The sequence below is a fragment of the Aedes aegypti genome, chromosome 3 (genome assembly GCF_002204515.2).
Source record: "Aedes aegypti strain LVP_AGWG chromosome 3, AaegL5.0 Primary Assembly, whole genome shotgun sequence".
Classification (NCBI taxonomy): Eukaryota; Metazoa; Arthropoda; class Insecta; order Diptera; family Culicidae; genus Aedes; species Aedes aegypti.
Window position 1 is genome coordinate 75,145,184 of NC_035109.1, and position 22,484 is coordinate 75,167,667.

The 22,484-nt window shown below is 36.6% G+C and overlaps 1 protein-coding gene across 2 annotated transcripts in view; it reads left to right on the forward strand.

The window, feature by feature from the left end:
• The window catches only part of LOC5564268 (protein takeout), a 70,932-nt gene that overhangs the window by 45,229 nt on the left and 3,219 nt on the right, over positions 1 to 22,484 (forward strand). For both annotated transcript variants that reach the window (XM_001648567.2, XM_021849580.1), the window contains exon 3: positions 13,793 to 14,167. In XM_001648567.2, coding sequence (XP_001648617.2) covers positions 13,793 to 14,167 — 375 coding nt within the window. The remainder of the gene's footprint in view (positions 1 to 13,792; positions 14,168 to 22,484) is intronic.

Here is a 22,484-nt window from a genome sequence, read left to right on the forward strand (position 1 = left end):
ACGATACTTTACTCCAGAAGAGTGTCAGCGATAATAGTAAACCATTCCAAAAAATCTATTAAATTTTTTAAAAGGGTTAGTAATACAATTTTAATAATTAAGTCAGTTTAAAGTTAGTTACACAAATAGATCAAATACTTTCATGCAGAAGTCAATATAAATATTTAATCTTAAATTTTAAACACCTATCATAAAACTAAACAATACATATACTTTTAATTGGATCAAATGAACAAGTTGAAGTTAAATATGTAAAAAAATATAATTACACGTCTTCTCGGTGGGAATCGAACTCACGACTCCCTGTTCACTAGATAGGGCGCGTCACCACTACACCACACACAGTGCAGTGGCCGTACGTCATACAAATGTTGGTCAGAAGTACACATCTCCATCAAATCATTCAAAAATCGTAATTCTTTTAAAAAACATGATGTTCTACTCTGACGTTTACGAGGGAGCTTCACAAGAGTAATGTCACAAATACTTGAATGTAGGATAGTATGGAAAAAATATCACTTGCATTTCAAAGCAACAGTTTCAACAAAGATAGTTAAAAGGAGAAAAAGAAACTATTATTTAACCTTTGGGCTGTCGCGCTGTGTTGTGATTTGTATGCTATAATTTTGCAACAAATATATCTATGGACACCAAACCAAAATGTATTCCTCAAGAATCTTCTCAAGAGCTTTATTCGACAGTTTTTGTTTACAGTATGGCCCTTTATAATGCGGTAGAATCAACAAATGTACATAAAAGTAGCTACATAATGAACGCACTATATAAGGTTCGAGTAGACAGCAATTTAAAATACAGTGCTGTTCTGAATAATAGCAGCGCATGTCGATTTTCATACAAAATGCTCAACTTTGACATGCTGTAGTTTTGTTCCTTTTCAAGCAATCGAGCTGAAATTTTCTCCACAGAACTACAAATATGATCAATTTTGTAACTACAAAATTTCAGTTTTTTCTGAGTCCCTGCCGAAAAGTGAGACACTAGGTGAAATTTTTCGAAAAAATAGCAGTTTTTCATTTTAAAATTTTTCTTCTACAAATATTTTAAACATTTTCGGTTTAGGTGTAGGTTTGATAAGTAGGAGGAGATTGTTCCAATGGAAAGTGATATACAATTTAAAACTATAATGTCAAGCCGAAATTCAAATTTTTAAAACTGCTATTTTTTCGAACAATTTCACCTAGTATCTCACTTTCCGGCAGGGGCTTAGAAAATTTTGAAATTTTGTGTTTACAAAATTGGGCATATTTGTAGTTCTGTGGAGAAAATTTCAGCTCGATTGCTTGAAAGGGAACAAAACTACAGCATGTCAAACTTGAGCATTTTGTATGAAAATCGACATGCGCTGCTATTATTCAGAACAGCACTGTAAGTAGGTATACCTCAAATCCATATAATTTCGAAATCGGGGTTTTCCATTATAATTGTTTTGGAGGGGGAGTGCTATCTGATGGTACCTCAAAATATTCGGAATTCTTCTGCTAAGTGGCACTAGAGAGCATGGAACTTTTGTATTGCAGACTTTTGAGCTTCTAAATAACTCTGCCTAAGACACCATCTTTCTGTGTTGTAGGGCTCCTGAGATATTTTCAAAACAAACAATTCATGTTCAACTGGTGACAAAATCAATAAGCTCGATCTTGGATTATTTAACAAGTAAGTGGTTAGGATTCTGAGATATCTGCAAAACAAAAGTTCCATGCACACTAGCGCCGCCTGGTGGCGGAATTTCGTATCTAGATGAACCACCGCATGTCGGCCCTTGACTTCCTTAACAACTTTGTTGAAGATAGTTGTCCATAATTAAACTTGATTGCAAGGAATTTCATGTTGAACATGCTCAATCTAGGGTGTTGCGCAAAGTACAGTGCGCGACAACTGAAAGGTTTATTTTCCATATATTTTACCGACGACACGCTATCCAAGTACTAAGTATATTGACAGCTATAGAAGGTATGCTATTCACGACTGTGCATTAGTATTAGTAGATAGTTATGAACTTTTACCAGATTTGTATGGAATTTGTTATATTTTAATGCAATTTAAGTAAATTAAGCTATATAGGATGGAAAAATATCGATAGCTTAGCAGAATAATTTGTTACGTATCCGATTAGGAGGTCATTTGATGCATTTCTTCTATTTCATGTTTCTCATCACAACCCATTACCTCCCTCAGAAATAACTAGCCGTGCAAGTTGTTTTTTTTTTATATTTTATATACAAGTATATATTTACTATATGTTCATAGAAAGGCCTTATTGTACTGAATGCAGGAATTGAATCTGATATAATTTGGGAAATTTGACCGAAAGTCTAGGTTACATGAGGGACCCAAATACAAAGGGGTGAGAGTGACATTTAGGTCGGTTTTGAGTTAAGTATACAGCAAAGTTTCAAGCTTTACAACAGTGTTTTTGGAAGATTTTCGATCGACCCTTTCGATATTTTAGATAGGTATAATAAAATAAATAATACAAAGTGCATTTACTTGTTGTTTATTGTTCAATATAATTTAACTTTCGATAGTTGTTCAAAACTTACATCAGGATTTTCTTTATTTTCTTCCGCTATGGCCTGCTATCTGATTCTCGGAAGTGATTGGAACTTACGAAAAGATTCGTGTTATTTGTTTTCACTTTTTTTTTTTTTTTTTGTATGGTATTCAGTTGGAGTTGCCTGACAGCTTAACTTGTCAAGGCTGAACCCTCGGTCTGGCTTTTGCCAAGTTTCCCCTCTACCAGGACCAATACTCAGACGGACTAGGCAATGGGGCCCACATGAACACTGTTTTTTATTAGTATTGTGACGTGGTAGTTTTTGAAAAGTACCCATATTCCCTTGCTTCTGAGAAAAGGAAGCATTATGAAAATCAGCAGCTCCATTAGAATTTGTTTGAAATAGTAGTGTAGAATTTGTTTGAAATAGTAGTGCATTACTAATACTGTCAGTCGAAATGGTTTCGAATAATTTGTCATTTCTGATTACTATTGTCATTACTATTGTCATTTCTGATTACTATTGTCTTTAACGTAAGATTCGAGTCTTAAATGTCAAGTGTCGTCAAGTCTTAACAAAATTAGGCTGTTTAGTAGTAGTTCTAGTTAATTTCATTTTTTGTTGTTAAAAGTATTTATTGGTCATTACGTTCATATATCCTTAAAGAAAAAAGTCGCTTTCCTTGTCTGTTCAACAATTTTTCGAAACTAGCAAGTGTACCCTAATGATCGATCTCAGCGTCTTACTTTCCATAGTCATTTTTATAGTGAATATTGAAGAGTAAAGTTACCTTAGGCTTCTATTACAGTCTCCTACTTTCTAGTCCAAACCGGCGGAAACGGGCACTGAAAATATTTTAGTAGCTTGATCGAAAGAGTACATTTGTCCAAGTATAATACAATTTGATAACGCTTCAATATCATAATGTTGACGTTAAAAATGATTAAAGAGGATTTAAATCTGTAGACTCAATGACATTTCAATTTACATAATAACAGATCGTCCCTTAGTAACATTTGCCGAGCAATGATTCAAAAGCGATTTTCATACTAACTTCAAATGTATTTTAAAAATAGTTCCAGTGCACGGCAAATTATGAAATTTTGGATTTTGGCTCAATGTTTGACGTAAAATCATGATATGTAAAAAATTGGATACCCCTAAACAAGCCAATTGAATAAAATGAATTTATATTCCGATTTCAGTACAAATCTGACGGATTTTCATAACTATTTTACCTGTGTGAGTATTTTCGTGTAAAATAGACAAAAATGCAGCGTACCTTTAGTAGCTGTCAAAATACGTTGATCCAAGTACTAGAGTGAAGAGCGCGTAAACATTATTTTCGACTATATTCATATTATCGTGCAATTGAAGTATAATAAAAAAAGAAAAAAAACGAAAAAAACGCACTTGAAAGAATTGAGAACGATTCACATCAAATTAGACTGTTCTGGACCAATTAAAATGTGTGTGTTTTTTACACATTCTACAAAACCCGCTTCTGTGCTGGTTCCTGATTTTTTTTTAATTTTATGACACTCAGAAATGATTGGCAATATTGAACAGCCCCGTGTGAGCTGTATAACTTTTTTGAGCGTAAATGTCATAAACGAACACTTTGACATCACATGGACACTAGAAAAACATTGCGTGCTAGGTGTTAGTTGACATTTGACTCACCAGAGCGACGCTATTCATGTCGTCTTAAAAAATTGGGAGTCGGTTATATTTTTCCTAGCAACTGTCTGTGCTTCCATGAAATTTGAAAATTATCCTAAAAATTCTTCCGAAAATCCTCGTCGTCGATCGTGCATTTGTGCAGCTAAAGTTACCTTTTACCCTTAAGCGAACTACGGACTTGAAAAGTAAAACACTCAAGTAAAATTTCTTCTTTTTACCATATAAAACTTGACAGCTGATCCGGTATGAGCGAAATGTCACTTTTACTTGCAGAATAACACAGCGTAACAAAAATGATATTTTACCGTGTCTCATGGATCAAATTATGTGTCTCTAGTAGATTTGAGGTTGCTGAATCTGATGCCGTTCTCAGAAATGTTCCAACACGTCACAATTCTTAGCTACAGGTCACCAAAGTTGTATAAAACACTGGTTTTATAGATGTTTACATGAAATTTAAAGTATAACTTATCAAACTTTTTTGTTATCTTATCCACCAAGCATGCAAAATAGAACTTGAACTTTCATTTCAGATATAATTTGGTTGAAATTGCTAGATTAATTTTCGACTAAACCGATTTTTTCAACATGCTTGCAGTCTCCATACAAAATTCTCCGTTTCTCTTATATGGCAAAATACAATAATTATCTAACCCATCAAAAAATAACTTTTCCGCATCGAAAGTATTATAAACTTTGATGATAAGTGTTGTTATACCGTATTGTCTCAAATTCCGAACAGACTCATATTTCGAACATTCAGTTTTTGTATGGCGATTTGGTTTCGCTGATATATGTCGCCAAATAACAAGGAAATGGCAATCAATTGCAATTCAATTTTAACGTCTCCAATATAATTTATACCGCTGGAGTAGTAATGATTATCTAGTTTGAGGCCAGTAGAAAAACCTCAGATAAATGTATTTGCGAAATTATTCATTTGAATACGATTTATTCGTGCTGTTCGGAATTTGAATCAAGGTGTTCGGAATATGAGACAGAATGAACACAGTGTTCGGCATTTGAATCAAAATGTTGTTACATACTTTTACGTAAAAACAATACTAAAACTAATTAAATCAACATAATTATTGGTAAACCCAACAGCTAACAGTTAGACTTTGCGAAAAAATTAAAATTTACACATATATCAGCCAACTCATGCCAATCAGATGCATTTGAAGTCACTGTTGGCCTTAAGTGTTCGGAATATGAGTCAAAACGGTACACATAAAGTTTGAGTTCTGTGGCAAATTGAGCAAATAAACTACCATACAATCTGGCAAACTTGCATGCAAGTTGTCTGAAATGATCATTTTTGCATTTTCAACAACCAATATCTCCAAAACTAAACGTGCTATGATATTTCTAGAAACGGAAATGGATTCAGCAACCCTTTATTAAGTGAATAGCGGTATTTTGGTGCTGGAGACAAAAACGTGTTCCGCAGTGTAATTGAATGGCACATTTTTCCGTACGACTCCATTTGACTTGCATGGCAGGCGTTATGAAAACAGCTCTACTTCTCAGCAGCGTACAACTATCCTTTTGCGCAGTTTTTATGAACAGCGTACCGCCCATTGAAAAATTATAGAAAGATGTTCAGAAATTTATTCAGTGATTATTTTAGAATTATCTTTATTTCTAGAAACTTACAAACATCAAGAATTTTACAGAAATTGCTCCAGAAAACCTTGCTAAGTTATTGCGACTTCATATGATGTTTTCTGGATTGATATATAATCTGTCAGTTTTTACAACTTGACGCGATTCTATGTTGTACTATTTACGACATGTTTTGTTGTCAACACAGATTGTCGTTTATGAATCGTAGTGGGGATTTGAATAAACTTGTGTTGAGATTGATAACGCCTTATTTGGCATATTGTGCGATTCCGATTTTTGACGTACGAATATGTGATTTTGGATGCACATTCTTATACGATACGTGGTTTACTGGGAACCTAAGTAAGATATGGTCAAAATTCTATCAGGGCGATGACACAGTAAGAAAATTTAGACAGGACAGGACGTTGACGAATTTACGACATCACAAAAATCTATGTGAGATAAAGTCAAAATGCTACAGGGTCCGAATACAGGTTTTTTTTTTTTAATTTGTAAAAAAATATATGAGAAAAGCTTCTTAGTCGCCGACTAAGCGCGACTAAGCAGGACGGCAGGGCTGGCCACCTTTATACAGCCATTCCATAAAAAAACCGATCTAGTGGGTCACCAAATTCCGTAAAAATTTGCTATTTTGTTTCTTATCCGAAATAAGGATACACGTGTTTTTGGATTTTTTATTAGGGTGACCATTTCCGGAATAAAGTGACCAAAACAACCGCGATTTTGCAAAATTTTTATTAAAAAAAAATATAACTTTTGTACCGCTTGACCGATTTTCAATTTTCTTGGACGGAATTTAAGCTGAAGATTTTGAATTACATGAAAATATATAAAAAATTCCTGAAAAACTAGAAATGTTTGCCCAAGGACAATGTTGGTTTATATGGAATTGGATATGAAGAAATCTTGAAAAAATGTACCAAGCACTTTAGTACATTCCAGTACATAAATTCAAAGTACAAAATTGTCATACCATAGTGAACACTTATTCTTCGAACCATAATAAAAAAAATTTGCTGCAATCCGACGGATAGGAAAAGAGATATATTAAAGAATTTGATTTCTAATATTTAGCTTCATATGGGATTAAAGCTCAGCAAACATATACAAAAATCCGAAACAAATACGTGTAGCAGTTTGTTTCTTATGCAACATCTTTTATTAAGGTGTGAATAATGAATTTTCACTATGGGGTGATAACAATGTTCGACAAAAATTTTTTTTTGGCTGGATCAGGGACGCGGTTATATGGGTCTTGAAGTGCAAGGAAAGTGTAGAAAGAGGCCGTTTTCAAATGATTTGCAGCACCCTTGGATGAATTTTTGACAAAGTTTGAAAATTTTGCATTTTTCATCAAAAAAGGCGTAATAAGCAAAATATCAATATATTTTCAAATTCAATTATTCAACCATTGAATTAGTTAAATCAATATTTTTTAGCCCTAGATCGCTTCAGGGAAACGTGCACCATTTCAGAAGAATATTGGCATCAATTTCATATATGAAATTGTAATGTTAACGATCATTAAACAAGCACATGACGATGTGCACCATATAAATACTACTTATTTTTCTATTCCACACATCTGGTTCATTATATAATAATTATTATAGGTTCAAAAAGACGCTTGATTAGGATTTAATTTTTTTGCTCCATTTAATAAAGCAATGAGCAATGCAATCCAGTAACATTTGATTTCAACAAGGATACGACTACGGAAAATTGATGTATCTGTTATGTTTATATGGGCTGGTTGGTCTAATATACTCTTAGCAGTAATACAAATTAGGTTGGACACTGACATGTAAGTGGTCTTACATGAGCTAGTCGATTTATTAGGAGCCGATGGCGAAGTCTGTGAAAAATGTGATAATAATAATGTTATTTGCGATTTCCAAAGATTTTGATAGGTACTCATTAAGAATAGATTACCTATCGTGAGGTCCATTTGTTATCAGAATATCCCTAGAAATTACAGACTAACGTAAAATAGCAACCAATAATTCAGTAATCAACGTTTCCACATTTTTTGTGACACCATTTGACAGCCACTCAGGCAGGCATGAGATCTTTTTGATTCAGTTTGTGCATAATACTAATCATTTGTGAATACTGATTTAGTGGTAACATGCCTGCTTCTTACTTGTAAGATGATACAATTTCTGGTTAAACCATTTCCGATTTTTTTGTTTTTTTTTTTTGTTGGTTCTATATTTTACATATTTCTCGGCAATTTAAATCAAAGTTTCAATTTTTTTTTCTTGTTCAATGGGATTTTTTCTTCAAATGGGTTTAGTTGTAAGCATATTGGAATCATAAAGAAGTCGACCATTAAGGTTTAGTTTAAACTCGTCTCCCATATAAGGACAAACGTGTCCATTTATGAGCCCCGATTCCCATATACTCGAAACGAATAAAATTGCTTTTCAATTAAGTTAAGAAACAATTTATCCATAGATTTATGAACAACAATGCGAAACTTCACGTAATTTCTATTTTTTCTTCATTAAACAAGAAGACATAGAAAAACAAGTGTTGTACTCATTTTGAATACATCGCAATTATTTGTAAAATTCATTCAAAATCTCAAAACTGAAAGTTTGATTAAAATTGCACAAAAAAATGTGAAATTTAGAACCGAAAAATAAAAAAATATCGGAAATGGTTTAACCAGAAATTGTTTCCTCTTACAAGTAAGAAGCAGGCATGTTACCACTAAATCAGTTTTCACAAATGATTAGTATTGTGCACAGACTGAATCAAAAAGAGCTCTTGCCTGCCTGAGCGGCTTTCGACAAAAATGTGATAATGATGATTACTAAATTATTTGTTGCTATTTTATGTTATTCTTTTATTTTTCTAGGGATATTCAATAGATATATTAGTAGTAGAACGCTAATGACGTTGTTCTCACAAAACTGAATTTGTTTATTATTACCTTTAACTGTATCTTTTCATTGTTTGTTCGATTCCATGTTGTAGTGGATGATTTAAAAATTTATTTGACACTTTGAGGACCGGTACTCAAGCTGTCAGCGCGTGGCAAACTAAATGTTGGTAACACGAACAGTAGCGACATTAGCATTCTTAGGTTAATGCTTCTACTGGATATTCCGAGGAAAATGAATGTCACGATAAGTAAACAATTCTTAATGAGTACCTATCGAAATATTTGGAAATCGCAAAAAATAATGTTATCACATTTTTTTACAGACATCGTCTCCTAATAAACCGACTAGCGCATGTAAGACCACTTACATGTCAGTGTCCAAACTTTATAAATTTTGTATTTCTGCTGAGAGTTTATTAGACCAACCATCTCATATAAACATAACAGACACATCAATTTTCCGTAGTCGTATCCTTGTTGAAATCAAATGTTACTGGATTGCATTGCTCATTGCTTTATCTAATGGAGCAAAGAATCAAATCCTTATCAAGCGTCTTCTTGAACCTATAATAATTATATTATGAACCAGATATGTGAAATAGAAAAATAAGCAGTATTTATATGGTGCACATCGTCACATTCTTGCTTAATGATCGTCAACATTCCGAATTCATATATAAAAATGATGCCAATATTCTTCTGAAATGGTGCACGTTTCCCTGAGGCGATCTAGTGCTAATAAATATTGATTTGAATAATTCAATGGTTGAATAATTGAATTTGAAAATATATTGATATTTTGCTTATTACGCCTTTTTTGATGAAAAATGCAAAATTTTCAAACTTTGTCAAAAATTCATCCAAGGGTGCTGCAAATCATTTGAAAACGGCCTCTTTCTACACTTTTCTTGCACTTCAAGACCCATATAAACGCGTCCCTGATCCAGCCAAAAAATTTTTTTTGTCGAACAGTGTAAGTTTGTACTTACTTTACAGTACTAACCTGTTCGAGACATTTTTCCAAATTTCTCCATTGTAATTTCCATATAAACCTACATAGTCTTTGGGTACCCTTCAAATCACCAGCTAGAAAGCTGCAAATTTCACATAACTCTATTTTCATGGTAAGGATAGTAAGGAATATATGGGAGATTAGATTTTTAAATTCTGGATCGCCCTAATGTTAATATTTGTAGCTCAAACTAGTATATTTTCAGACGAGCATACGCATTCCAGATTTTAAAAACTTTTGTAAACTTAGCTGCACTCTTATAGTAATAGTATGCTTCGGCTTTATCAAACTCACTTTTTGACAAATTCTGATATCTAGAACTTATCTTATCCTTCCAAATTGAATGAAATCAAATGTAGCAGAATAATTAAACCACAGAAAACACATTGGCATAAACAAGCTGTGTGTGTGAAATGTGTTGATAAGTATTCTGAATAATAAGGATCAGGGCGTGATAAAACCGAAACGACATTGTTCATAAGTGACGCGTCGAACAAAACCGGTGGTGGGTGTGAGAAAACAATTGCAAATTCGACAAATCAGCAAACGCCATCGTGCGCGTGTTCCGGATTGTGATTAATGGGACTGTATAACGGTATGTAATGCGGTACAGGTGCTATCAATGGATATCAGCGTGACGGTATTGTGACGTACCTTTATTTACGTTCATTTGGTCAACATCTTTATGTAAAAATGTAAAACTATTCAGATACACTAATCATACCTTCACTATGCAAACATGGATCTTGATGGGGTTCGAAATCCAAGCATCAATTCCTACAGGGAACTTTTAAAGAATTGCTTGAAGACCTTCCTTAACGTTCTGGTAAATTCCGCGGCTACATAGCAAAGCCATGCAGAAAGCGTCTGATTCCCGGTCGGTTTCATAATGCATTTTTCTTTCACTTTCCTGAACATAGTGTCGTCGTGCTTTTTCATGATACATGGATGCAAAAATGGCAACGCAGATTTTTAAGAAACAGTTAGGATTTTTTTATTAATAATACTTGGAAGAGTCCTTAAAGGAATTCCTGGATAGAAAATCCTTAATTCCTGGAGAATTCCTCAACGAAATACATAGTTTAATACCTTGAGGAACAGGAAAGCATCCTGAAAAATATCTCCAGAAGAATCCCTGGAGGGCAGCACTGATTTGAAGCAATTTTTAAAGGCAAAGGAAGCTTTCGGCCATTAACTATGGAAGTGCTCAATAAACACTATGCCGGCCTTATTCTAGTGAGATCCTGATACCAAAATAAAAAAGAATCAAATTCACTGGAAATTCATTCGTGTCTTCTAGAAAACAAGTTAGAAATTTCTTTCCGTCTTACGTTATTAGTGGACAACCCCTAAGTTGTTTTCACTTAATCTGCACTTCAATTGCCCATTGCACGGTGACGTCATCAGAAAATCGCTCTCTTTCCCTCCTTCGGAAAACCTGGAAACAATGGTGCCAGTACCTGTCAAAGTTGACAGGTACTGGCACCATTGTTTCCAAGTTTTGTTTTGTTGAAGAGCGAAAGAGAGAGAATTTCGCCGTGAAATGCCTAATTCACTCAACTTCCCATGATATGTCATTAACTTAATTTTGAGATGTACTGAGGTCCTGTTATTGTGCATCTGTTTATCTAAGCAACAGGTTTAGAAGATTTCCGCATTCCATGCACTACAAGCACGAAAATCAAATAGGAAGACAGGGTAGCTAAACAATTTGACATTGGTGTACAAATGATGACGTTATAGTAAGTCATTCTTCCTAACTCGAGAATCCAATCCGTTAGTTTCGGACAGGAGTTCGTGCATCAATAACAGTAAGGATTATGAAATCCATAAGCAAAGATGATATAATAGAGAGATAAAATAAACAGCTGCATAAACATCTTTAAGAATACCTTACGTAATCAGAAGGCGACCCCCAAAACGGCTGGTTCGAACTTCCCGTTGAATATTCTGCCTATGCTAATTTTCCATCTCATACATCCGTCGAAATTCATTCGCCATAAAAGGCCATCTAGCGGCGACAGTCGCTTCCTAGATGACTAGAAACCTCTACCGCACGGAAGCTGGCAAACTGACCGAAATAATTAGCATAGATACATCGCGGTTCGAAACATGCATCGTGATTCGAACGGGACGAGTTGATGCCTCAAGGTCGCCACGCTGTCTTTCGCCGGTCACAACCGGGCCCAGCAAATGGAAAGGACAAGGTCAAAGTGAAGAAGATGATGGGAGAGATTGACCACGGCCACACAGTAGTGCAGATTTTGAAAACATGGCAAAATTATGCATTCCCAATATTTGACAAGTTTTAATCATGATAAATGCTTACAAAACCTATTGCAAAAACGAATTTTTAGACAATCTAAAGCAAGAAGATTCTTATCTAATAGATTCCTTAGACTTAAGAAGCATTTGAACAGTTTGAAAACATATGCTATTAACAATAATTACAATTTTTTGTCATGTGCAACCTATTGAGCGTCAAATCACGAAGAAAAACGATTTTGTTTCGAAATTTTCGCATGTGTTCTTAGCAATTTGATATTGTAGATAAATTTTTGATCATGTTTTTCAAGTCAAACATTTTTGGATATTGGAGTATTGCCAACTATTTAGAAAACTGGAACACTTCGAGCCACCTAACTGGAGTGTGATCGTTGTGCATTCCAATTCGATCGAAAAGTGAAAAACACGTGAAGAAGCGATCAAAGCAAAACAAGGTGAACTTTTCTCGACACATAACAGCTAGAAACGAGTTTATGTGGCAACAGTTTCCCATACTTTCCAGTGACCGTCGCACGTGACTGATCCTCCCTAAGTTCAAGGTAGATATGAATCAAAAGCCACACCTCGAATTTCAGAAATAAAACAGTTCGATGAGCAACCTGAATCTTTGACAAAAAGTCGAAAGACAAGTGGTCGAAAGGACTGAAGGACGAAAAACAAAAGGTCAAACGGACAAAAGGTCAAAATTTGTTTGTCAAAGATGGAAAAATTTCCAACCAAACATATCATTTTCGATCTTTTGTTTATCGGCATTTTATTTTTCGATTTTTTTTTGTCATTTCGCCGTTTTGTCCTTCGACCTTTTGTCCAAAAATCTTGCATCAATAATGTAATATTGGTCCTGAAAAATATCTGCTATATAAATACAAAATTACAGCCTGTCGCCCTTGAACGTAATCTTTCCGGTAGTGATGCCACAGACTATCATTTGCATTATCGACTTCTCACGAATGAATGGCACACCTTTCTTGGGTGTGCCTTACGTGTGTACCACTGCCGATCAATCGACGTATGTCGTGTACATCCCGGAAGATAAATATGGTTTATCTCAGGAATTATTGTTGAGTTAATGTTACCCTATGATGCTTCGGTGATAAATTATCCCAGATTATTAATAATTAAGGTTCATCATTGATGGTAATCAAATTAATCCTTGCTAATTTTGACACCTCACGATTTATGGCTAATATTCAACGCTTAGATGCACACGCAAACCCTTCAGCTATGTAAGACTTTAAACTTTTATGCAATGAGAAGCCTCCCAGGCCCAATTTAATATCATATTTTGAAGTAATGATTACCGGCGAAACTGCAGCGTTTGTTGAATACCTTTAGCTGATCATAAAGGAATTATACAGTTATACCTACCAGCAGGGCCGCATTTATGGGGCCGCGCCCCACAAATTTTACTCCACCACTAAAAATATTAGTAATAATACTTTGGAAAGATAGCTTGAAAACAAATTCTAAAGAATTGAGAACCATGAGCATTGACTTTCCTGGGCATAGCTTTTCGGTAGTTGTTAAAACTCTCAGGTAATAACTGTGAAAGTGCTCATAAGAATTCTAGTCTGAGAATCAAACCCAGTCCTAATGAGGACGTAATGCCAAGATGAAGAAATCTTATGCAAATTAATCAGACGAACTGTGAACACCTTGCAAGAACTAATCTATATCAAGCATAACCGCCTTTAGTTATGCTATTCTCGCAACTCTGCCATAAATACGCAAACCAATCTAACCACGTGCCCTCTTCTCTCTCTCTCCCACGAACAGCCGCATACGTGCTGCCCTGCCGACGGAGCGATCCGGAGATTAACAAATGTATCAAAAACTCGTTCAACTACATCCGGCCGTACATCGCCGGGGGGCTGGCCGAGCTGAAAACTCCCCCGCTGGAGCCTCTACGAATCGACCAGCTGGCCATGGAGAATAACGCCGGAGCGGTGCGCATCAAGGCCCTGTTCACCGATATTGTTGCGCTGGGAGCCGGAAACTACACCATCAAGGACGTGCGCAGTGACGTGAAGAAGCTCCGGATCGATTTGAGCTTGGGCATTCCCCGGGTGGAAACCCGTGGCAAGTACGAGGTCATCGGAAATGTGCTGCTGCTGCCGGTGCGGTCCAACGGAGAGTTCTGGACTGAGTTCTGTGAGTTTTTATAATATAAATTATTTGGAAGCAATTACAATAACATCAATATTATTGGCTCTATTTTATCGATAAAATATCTGATATCTGTTGAACCGATATTTTCCTATATCGATAATTATATTATTGATCGATAATCAAAACATTTTTTGGCAAATCAATTCTTAAGATCTAGTTCAATGATAGTTTCGATATCTACAGTAATGTCTGTAAAACTACAAACAGAAACCATCTCAAATCTTTCAGGACATATGGGTCATATTGATCCAGTGTCTATATTTGGCAGAATAAAATCAAGGAGGAAAGATAGTTACAAACTTGCTTCGCAAAGTTGTGACTTCAGTTGCAGCAAAAATATTAACAAAGCTAGTTTGGCTATATATGTGTACACTAGATATCCAAAACAATTGGAAAGGTTTTGGTCCTGGAAAAAGCACTTGAATATGGATTTATTTTATACATTTTTACCGCATCCAATATCGGTACACGTCTAATCATGTTCTATAAATACCATGACCCCACAGTTATGGATCAAATAGTGTGGAGTCCAACCTATAAAATTCAATAAAACAACATGGACAACGTAAAATGGTAATTTAAAAGCACGAATCGAACCGTTTCAAATTGCAACTTCGGTTAGTAAACTATTTTGAGTATAATATTTACATTGGATTGTATAAAAATTAAAAACTGTATCGGTTTCTGAAAACCATATTATGGATCAACGTTCAGTACGCAAAATCAAGAGATTTTCAACTCAATGCTTCTGTATTCTGATTCTGATTTGGCGAAAGTTAACAATGCGTCACATATTACTACAAAAAATAGCAGTGTTCGATCTAGAAACAAGGGTAAAATGCCCTTTTTATGTGATACTGCATTGTAGTAACTGAGACATGAACTGTTTTCGTTCCACACCAAGTTTTCCACCCATTTTTGTCGGCTAAAAAATGAAATTCTCAAACCTTGATGTTTTATTAGTTTTATCATTAGTGCTATTGTCTGAAAATGTCGAATCCAATGCTTAAAATGGCAGAAATCTACATTCTTTGGAAGTGATCCATAACCGTGGTAAACAATCATTTCCTGATCTATATTATGGATCACTAGTTAGAAGTACTAATATTCGGTATTTAGAATCAACAATTAAGGAAAATGTTTTCCAAAGATGAATTCATACTCAATCGAAGCGAACGAGCATGTTTTATACTGTAACATTTGAATTTTACCACATGTGGAAGCTTATGAATGCTGACGGCACTTCTTACAGAAAACGACCATATAATGATAGCTGTGTGGTACCAACTAAACATTTGTCAAATACTCCGCTATTTAGCGGTTTAACGTTGTGCTTAACACTATAAATGGTAGAAGACAAATAGTATAACATGGGAAAAATATGTTTTACGTCAACTTTTATGTTTTGAGCGAGTTATCCGATGTTGGACGCCAAAGTGATCCGTCACTGTGGGTGATCCGTAACTGTGTGGGCATGGTATATCTGTATCATAACTAATTCACTCATCCATGTGAGATGTTCCAAGGTGCTCATACTAGCCGAGGAGTTCAGGTCAGATGATCTACTAGCTTTGCCAAAGCTCTCATCACAGACAAACAGACGTTACACTTAGAACAAAACGCAATCAAAATCATAGTCGAGAGAACGTATACGTCCAATGCTAAAATCGTCATGTTTGGCCGATGGACCAACAGATGGCGGTAGTGTGTAAACGTCAAACGCGAACAAAAACGATGCGAGCGCTGCGGGTGGTGGATTGACCACCTACAATATATTTGAATCGACCGTTAAAAAGGTGGTCGATGAACAATGATGAGAGTGTGACGTCTGTTTGTCTGTGCTCTCATTGTTTCTTTTTTAACAGTACTTATCCGACCACCTAGCGGCAAAATCACGAACTAAACTGTTCCCTTTCCGGATGTCCTTGATCCCCTGAACAACTTTGCTGAAGATCGCTTCTTTGTAAGTCGTAAGGATCTCGAGATATAGCAATGTGAAATTACCTGTTTTGAGGTGATGCTAAACTTTTCAGGGTGATTCAATATTCAGCTGTGTGTTGCAATACATATTTGAGTGAGTCCGTATTTATGACGGGTAGTGTATGTAAAGCGACTCAAACTGATTTTCGTACGGGGCACTGTTTTCACATCAATTTGGGATAAAACTATTGAATAATCTCTTCTTCTGATCGCTGATGCACTGGGTAACCGGATTGACTGCCCATCTATATTGCAACAGATAAACGTCAACGTTCAACCTCGGGCTTTGCGTAACAGTGCAATGCTGCGACTGCCCTATCGTAGCACAAACTACGCAATGCATGGAGCTATCAATGGACTCCAACGAACCTTCAATCGCGTTTCGTCACTCTTTGATTACCACTTGTCTCGCGAAGTACTCCGTAGTAGATTCTCAGAATATTTAAGAAGATAGTTGTTTTTAAATGTCTGTTTTTGCTTTAATTTGTTTGTAAATTTTGTTCGCTTTCATTGTTTGATTAGTGTCGTTTAATGTACTTATTTTTTTTATCATCATTTGGGCAACTGAGCCTGTTGATGAATACCAATAAACAATAAACAATAAACAATAATCTATGGACTTTATCAATGATGAAGGTCATAGGTGTCATCTATTGTTTGGTAATCATAAACGGTATTGGTTCGCTTAAATCTTTGGAATAACAGAACATTTTTTAATTTGGGTTTACAATTGATTCAATTTCATATTCGTACACCTAAAAAAAAACAAATACAACAATTCAAAACTAGTTTTAAATGTGCTACATGATTGCTCAAGTTCTTCATTGCGTTGTTCATATGTACTAGAGTACCCCAGACAACCAGAAGTCGCATAACAATTTACGTAAATAGTCGTATACTTGTGCGAATTCCATCACACCCATACAACATGGCGAATGAAATCGTTTGATTGATGGATTTCCTCGCATAGAACGCTGTTTTCTGAGTTCATCAGTGCATTTTGATTCGTTCCGTATAAACGTACAAACGAAGTCGAATCAAGCCGTAGCAACTGTCAAATCAACTTTGTTATCATAAATTAAGTCGTATAGGTTATAGATTAATTCGTAATAAAATCTATACACTTGCATTGTATGTCAATTTTCATCATATAAAATATGCACATATATAGCCTCCACTTTTGAACGCATAATGCCATTTGACGACATCTTATACGGAATCTTGGCACATATAAGCATCGCATGACGTAAAAGGTGATTTCGTTATACGTACATTCTGGTTGTCTGGGACATTTGGACAATTCATAAGCGGACATATTTGGATCATGAGTCAATTTAAGGGAAATACCAATGTTTTTTGCTAAAAAAAAATCTGGTCTGACTTACTGAAGAATGATTACCGCGAATACTGAACAAGTTTAAAAATCTTATAATCAGTTTTAGAGTGGCTACGAGTGGATATCGGCATCTTATACTTTAGAATCTTGATTTATATAAAATTTGTTCATTTTTAGTCAATTTCTCTCCGTCATAATACGGACTCACTAAAAAAAATATTTCATCGCTCAGTTGAAAATTGAATCACCCCCAAAAATTTTATAATCACTCTAAACAAATAAATTCACATTGCTATAACTCGAGATTGTTATGATTCGCAAAGAAACGATCTTCAGCAAAGTTGTCCTGCGGATCAATTTGGTTCGCATTTTTGCCGCTAGGTGAACATCGAAAATTGAGTATTTTAAGCATGTTCTAGATTGTGATCCACATGAGATAGAAAGATTGAGTCTTCAACCAAGTTGTTCAGAAAGTCAAGGACATCCGGAAGGTTAACAGTTTGGTTCTAAATTTGCCGCTAGGTGGCGTTAGTGAGCATATAAATTGAGCATATATCTCATGATTTAGATGAGATAGAAAGTTCGAGTCTTCGACAGAGTTGTATTGAAAGTCAAGGACATCCGGAAGAAAACAGTTTAGTATTGCCGCTTGGTGGCGCTATAGTATGAATGTAAAATTGAGCATTTTTATCAAGCCTTCTTGTGATCCACATTAGATAGAACGCTCGAGTATTCGGCAAAGTTGTTAAGGAATCAGTGAAACAAAAATGAATCACACCCGAATCACATGAATATGAAGTAGTTACTGGAGTATAAAGTGTACCAGACTTTAATCAAATCACATGAAATGAATCTGACCTGACTCACTTCATTAGTGTACAGGAATCGACTGTGATGGAGGTTATGTTTTTGGGTTTTCGGCTTTCAGTCTCTAGGGATCATAAACGGATTTCCGTTCTACACCTGACGTTTCGGTCACATTTATTGTGCCTTTTTCGAAGGATCTACAAATGAATGTAGGTATGACATCATGCCGACTGAAAGATCGGATGTCCGGCCACCGATCGACAATCAACAAAGTTAGAGAATTGCGAGAAGCAGGGAAGGACGTGACGGACTACGAGATGGAAAGGCTACGGGAGAGAACAGCACTACTGGATCATTGCATCACCAACAACCACCAATTTCTACTAGACAGGGTACAAGTATTGGATTCCACTAGCAAGAAATCAAATTTTAGCCATATTAGAGTCATGCCACATCTTGAACACACCACACACTGTCAACAAGCGTACCGATACCGATAACTTGAGCGGCACGTACGCTGATGTGTTACACACTGCCAAAACGATACAACACACAACACGTAGAACAACAGAAAGAGATAACACACAATAGTATTATAGCTATAACGACACACACATGAAATTGATATCTGGCGCGAAAGTGACGGTAGTGAATTATCGTAGGAGGTACACCAAAATTCAACCGGTAGATTTAAAACGAACGTAGAAGAAGGGAACTCGAAACACGTGAGTTTCTTAACACCTCCTTCACAAACTGATACCCTATGATCATGTGTTTCGTTATAGTTATGGTCCGACGTACAATTATGTTTAAGACATACATGAAACGAGTGAACGGAGTGATCGTTGTCTGTAAGATTGTGTTTATGTTAATGTTTTATGCTTCGTACTAATTGTTCATTTGTAGATCCTTCGAAAAAGGCACAATAAATGTGACCGAAACGTCAGGTGTAGAACGGAAATCCGTTTATGATCCCTAGAGACTGAAAGCCGAAAACCCAAAAACATAATCACTTCATTAGTATTACAGACCTGAAACACTTGAATGTAATACGAAGTAGTCTCGATTGTAAAGAGATTACACAGAAACATTGAGATGAACAGGATTGGTGGTTAAGGATTGGTGGCTCGTGGACAAAAGAATACGCACACTACAAATTGCAATCAAACTTCCATGATTTTGGAGAACTTTTTTCCATAGAGGCTAAGATAGAACTCCCATCAGTCCTCCGTATTAAGGCCATGCAAGAAGCTCATCAAGGTCACATTGGTTGCCCAGCTATGAAGCGAATCCTCAGGGATTATTTTTGGTGGCCAGAAAAAAGCTCTGAGGTCGAAAAGTTTGTTAAAAATTGCGAGACGTGTACGAAAATTGCTAGGAAGAATCCACCTATCCCGCTCTCCTGTTTTAAACTTCCAGGTGGTATTGGACACATACTCCCGCTTCATTTCGTCTACTACCAATACGAACAACGCTTTGCAGAAAATATTTTCTACATGGGGACTACTGTTGGTTCTACAAAGCGACAACGGTCCACCATCTCATAGTTCGGAGTGAAACTTAGAAAATCAATTCCTTTGTGCCCTCACACAAACGGGGCCGTTGAGCGCCAAAACCAGGGAATTATCTGAAAGAAATTAAGAAAAATAAATGATTCTAGTGAGATTCTTTGTGCGAATCCGAATAAAGTTGGAATTATGGAGGCTTCTTACTTTTTCTTTTTTTTTTTGTATTTGCATTTCCGTGTTGCCGAAATCGAACAGTTTTGTTGTCAAACGGTAGAGTTTCCAATATCGAACCGTGGCAAAATCGAACGCGCACTATAATCTGTTTGCCTACAAGATTTCCTTGATTTTCTGAATAACTGCTCTTATATTAGAAGGATAATCAAAGTTATGAGATAGAACTAGTATGAAGTATTCATTTGAACGAGATCAATAGCGCCACCTGACGGCTAACTTATTAATCAAACTGCCTGCCTCTTGGATGTGCTTGACTTTCTGAACGACTTCCCCAAGTACTCGAACTTTATATCTCATTTGGTTCACAAAATAGAATTTGTTTCATATGTTTGATTTAATATGTCAACAAGTGCCACCTAGCCGAAAAATGAAGAACCAAACGAGGACTTCAAATCTACACGCATAACCAGTACCCTTTCTAACGGTAATAAACCAGATTTACACATAAACAGGTACGACCTTAAATGTCCTATCGAAATTAGTAATCAATGGTTGTTAACATTTATCCAAAGACTTCTTTGAGTGAACGCCATGGTACCTACACTCGTAACCTGAGATCTTTTGAAGGTTCAGTAATAAGCTTCATACCACAGCAGACTCAAACTAACATATTCTAGCAAGTTTGTAGTCCAACGTCTTACTAGGGTTATCCAAGAATCCCGTTGAGCCCAGGTCTAATTATGAAAGAATGTAGAGAATTGACACTGAGTGGGATTCACATGCGTGCCTATCCACTAACAACTAGCCGTCACTTTCGGTGGTAGTCTGGAAACCCCGCGACCAGCGAGCTGATCCTCGCCAATTTCCTCACCTGTCTAGTGACTCTCCGCTGATAATACTCGACGTGATCACCCATACTGCCTCCGACGATATTGTTTTGCATGCGCTTGCTGCTCTCGTGGCCATGATCCGGAACGTGCTGTTGAGCTTGTCCCGATCGCGCTTGGTTTGCAGTGCCGCACCCCAGGCTGGAACTCCGTATCTCAGTATCGACGATAATATGCTAGCCAGAAGATGCCCCCTACTGATTCTCGCACCATGAGCGTTCGGCATGATCCTTGAAAGTGCGTTGGTCGTCTTTGCCGCCTTTTCACATGCATTGTCGATGTGGCCGTTGAAGTTGAGCTGATCGTCTATCATCACGCCCAGATGTCTGAGCGATCGCTGTGATGCTACGACATGTCCGCCGACGGTAATCTCAGCGTTTTGAACCGCTTTGCGAATGCTGAAAAGTAGCATCTTGTGGTTTTATGGTGGGCTTGGCCTCCACTTGGCACTTCCACTTCCTCAAGCGTTTCTTATTACTTTTAGGACGACGTCATCAGCAAAGCCGACGATGTCGACGCCCTTGGGTAACTCTAGTGATTCGACCCCGTCGTACATCCCATTCCACAGTTTCGGACCCAGTATGGACCCTTGTGGAACTCCCGCCGTTACTTTCAGCTCCTTTCGGCCGGCGTCGGTTGCATACACCAACACCCGATTCTCGAAGTAGCTCTGCAGAATCCGGCACAGATAGTCAGGAACCCGCATTTAATGCAGCACTGTGGCGATGGCCTCCCAACTGACGCTATTGAACGTGTTCTTAACGTCTATCATAACTATGGCCCAGTAACGCAGATTTCATCTTCGTTTTTGCTTCGAAGCATTCTCGGCCCTCTCCAGGACCGTCCGAATTGCGTCTACCGTCGACATTCCCGTCCGGAATCTAAACTGCCTTTCTGATAGTCCATTATCCCTATCTTCAGAATAACAAGTAACCAGTCAGTGACGACACTATGAGGTTTACACTCATGTGAGCTCATACAATTATGGTTAACCAAGTTTAACGTTTTCAGGTTATCTCTTGAAGCAAATGCCTTCGAGCAAAAGCCTTTAGATCTTTCAGTAAATAAGTAAGTTTTGTAACATTATAAAAAAAAAGTTTACACCCAAACAGGCTCAATACAATACGTTCTATCAAATTTTGACACCAACGATTATTTTCGGTTATCCAAAAACGTTTTCGAGTGGAGGCCTTTGTATACGCGTAACCAGTGATCCTGCGGAGATATAATAACAAATATTTCAATATTCCATAAAATTTTAAGCCCAATGGCTTTCTGAAATTATCAAAAAATAACAAAACTAGGTGGAACCTCAGATAATAAGCCTATATGAGTATTATTTCAGTTCTTAAGGTTCTGAAACACCACTAACAATGGTTGTAGATCAAATGACTACTTGAGATAAGTAGTTTTTTGGTAGCCTTGGTCGCATAGGTATCACCCACGGTTGTAGGACAAAAGGTCGAAGGACAGAAGGTCGAATGACAAAAGGTCGAAGGACAAAAGGTCGAATGGACAAAAGGTCGAAGGGACGAAAGGTCGAAGGGACAAAAGGTCGAATGGACAAAAGGTCGAATGGACAAAAGGTCGAATGAAAAAAAAGGTCG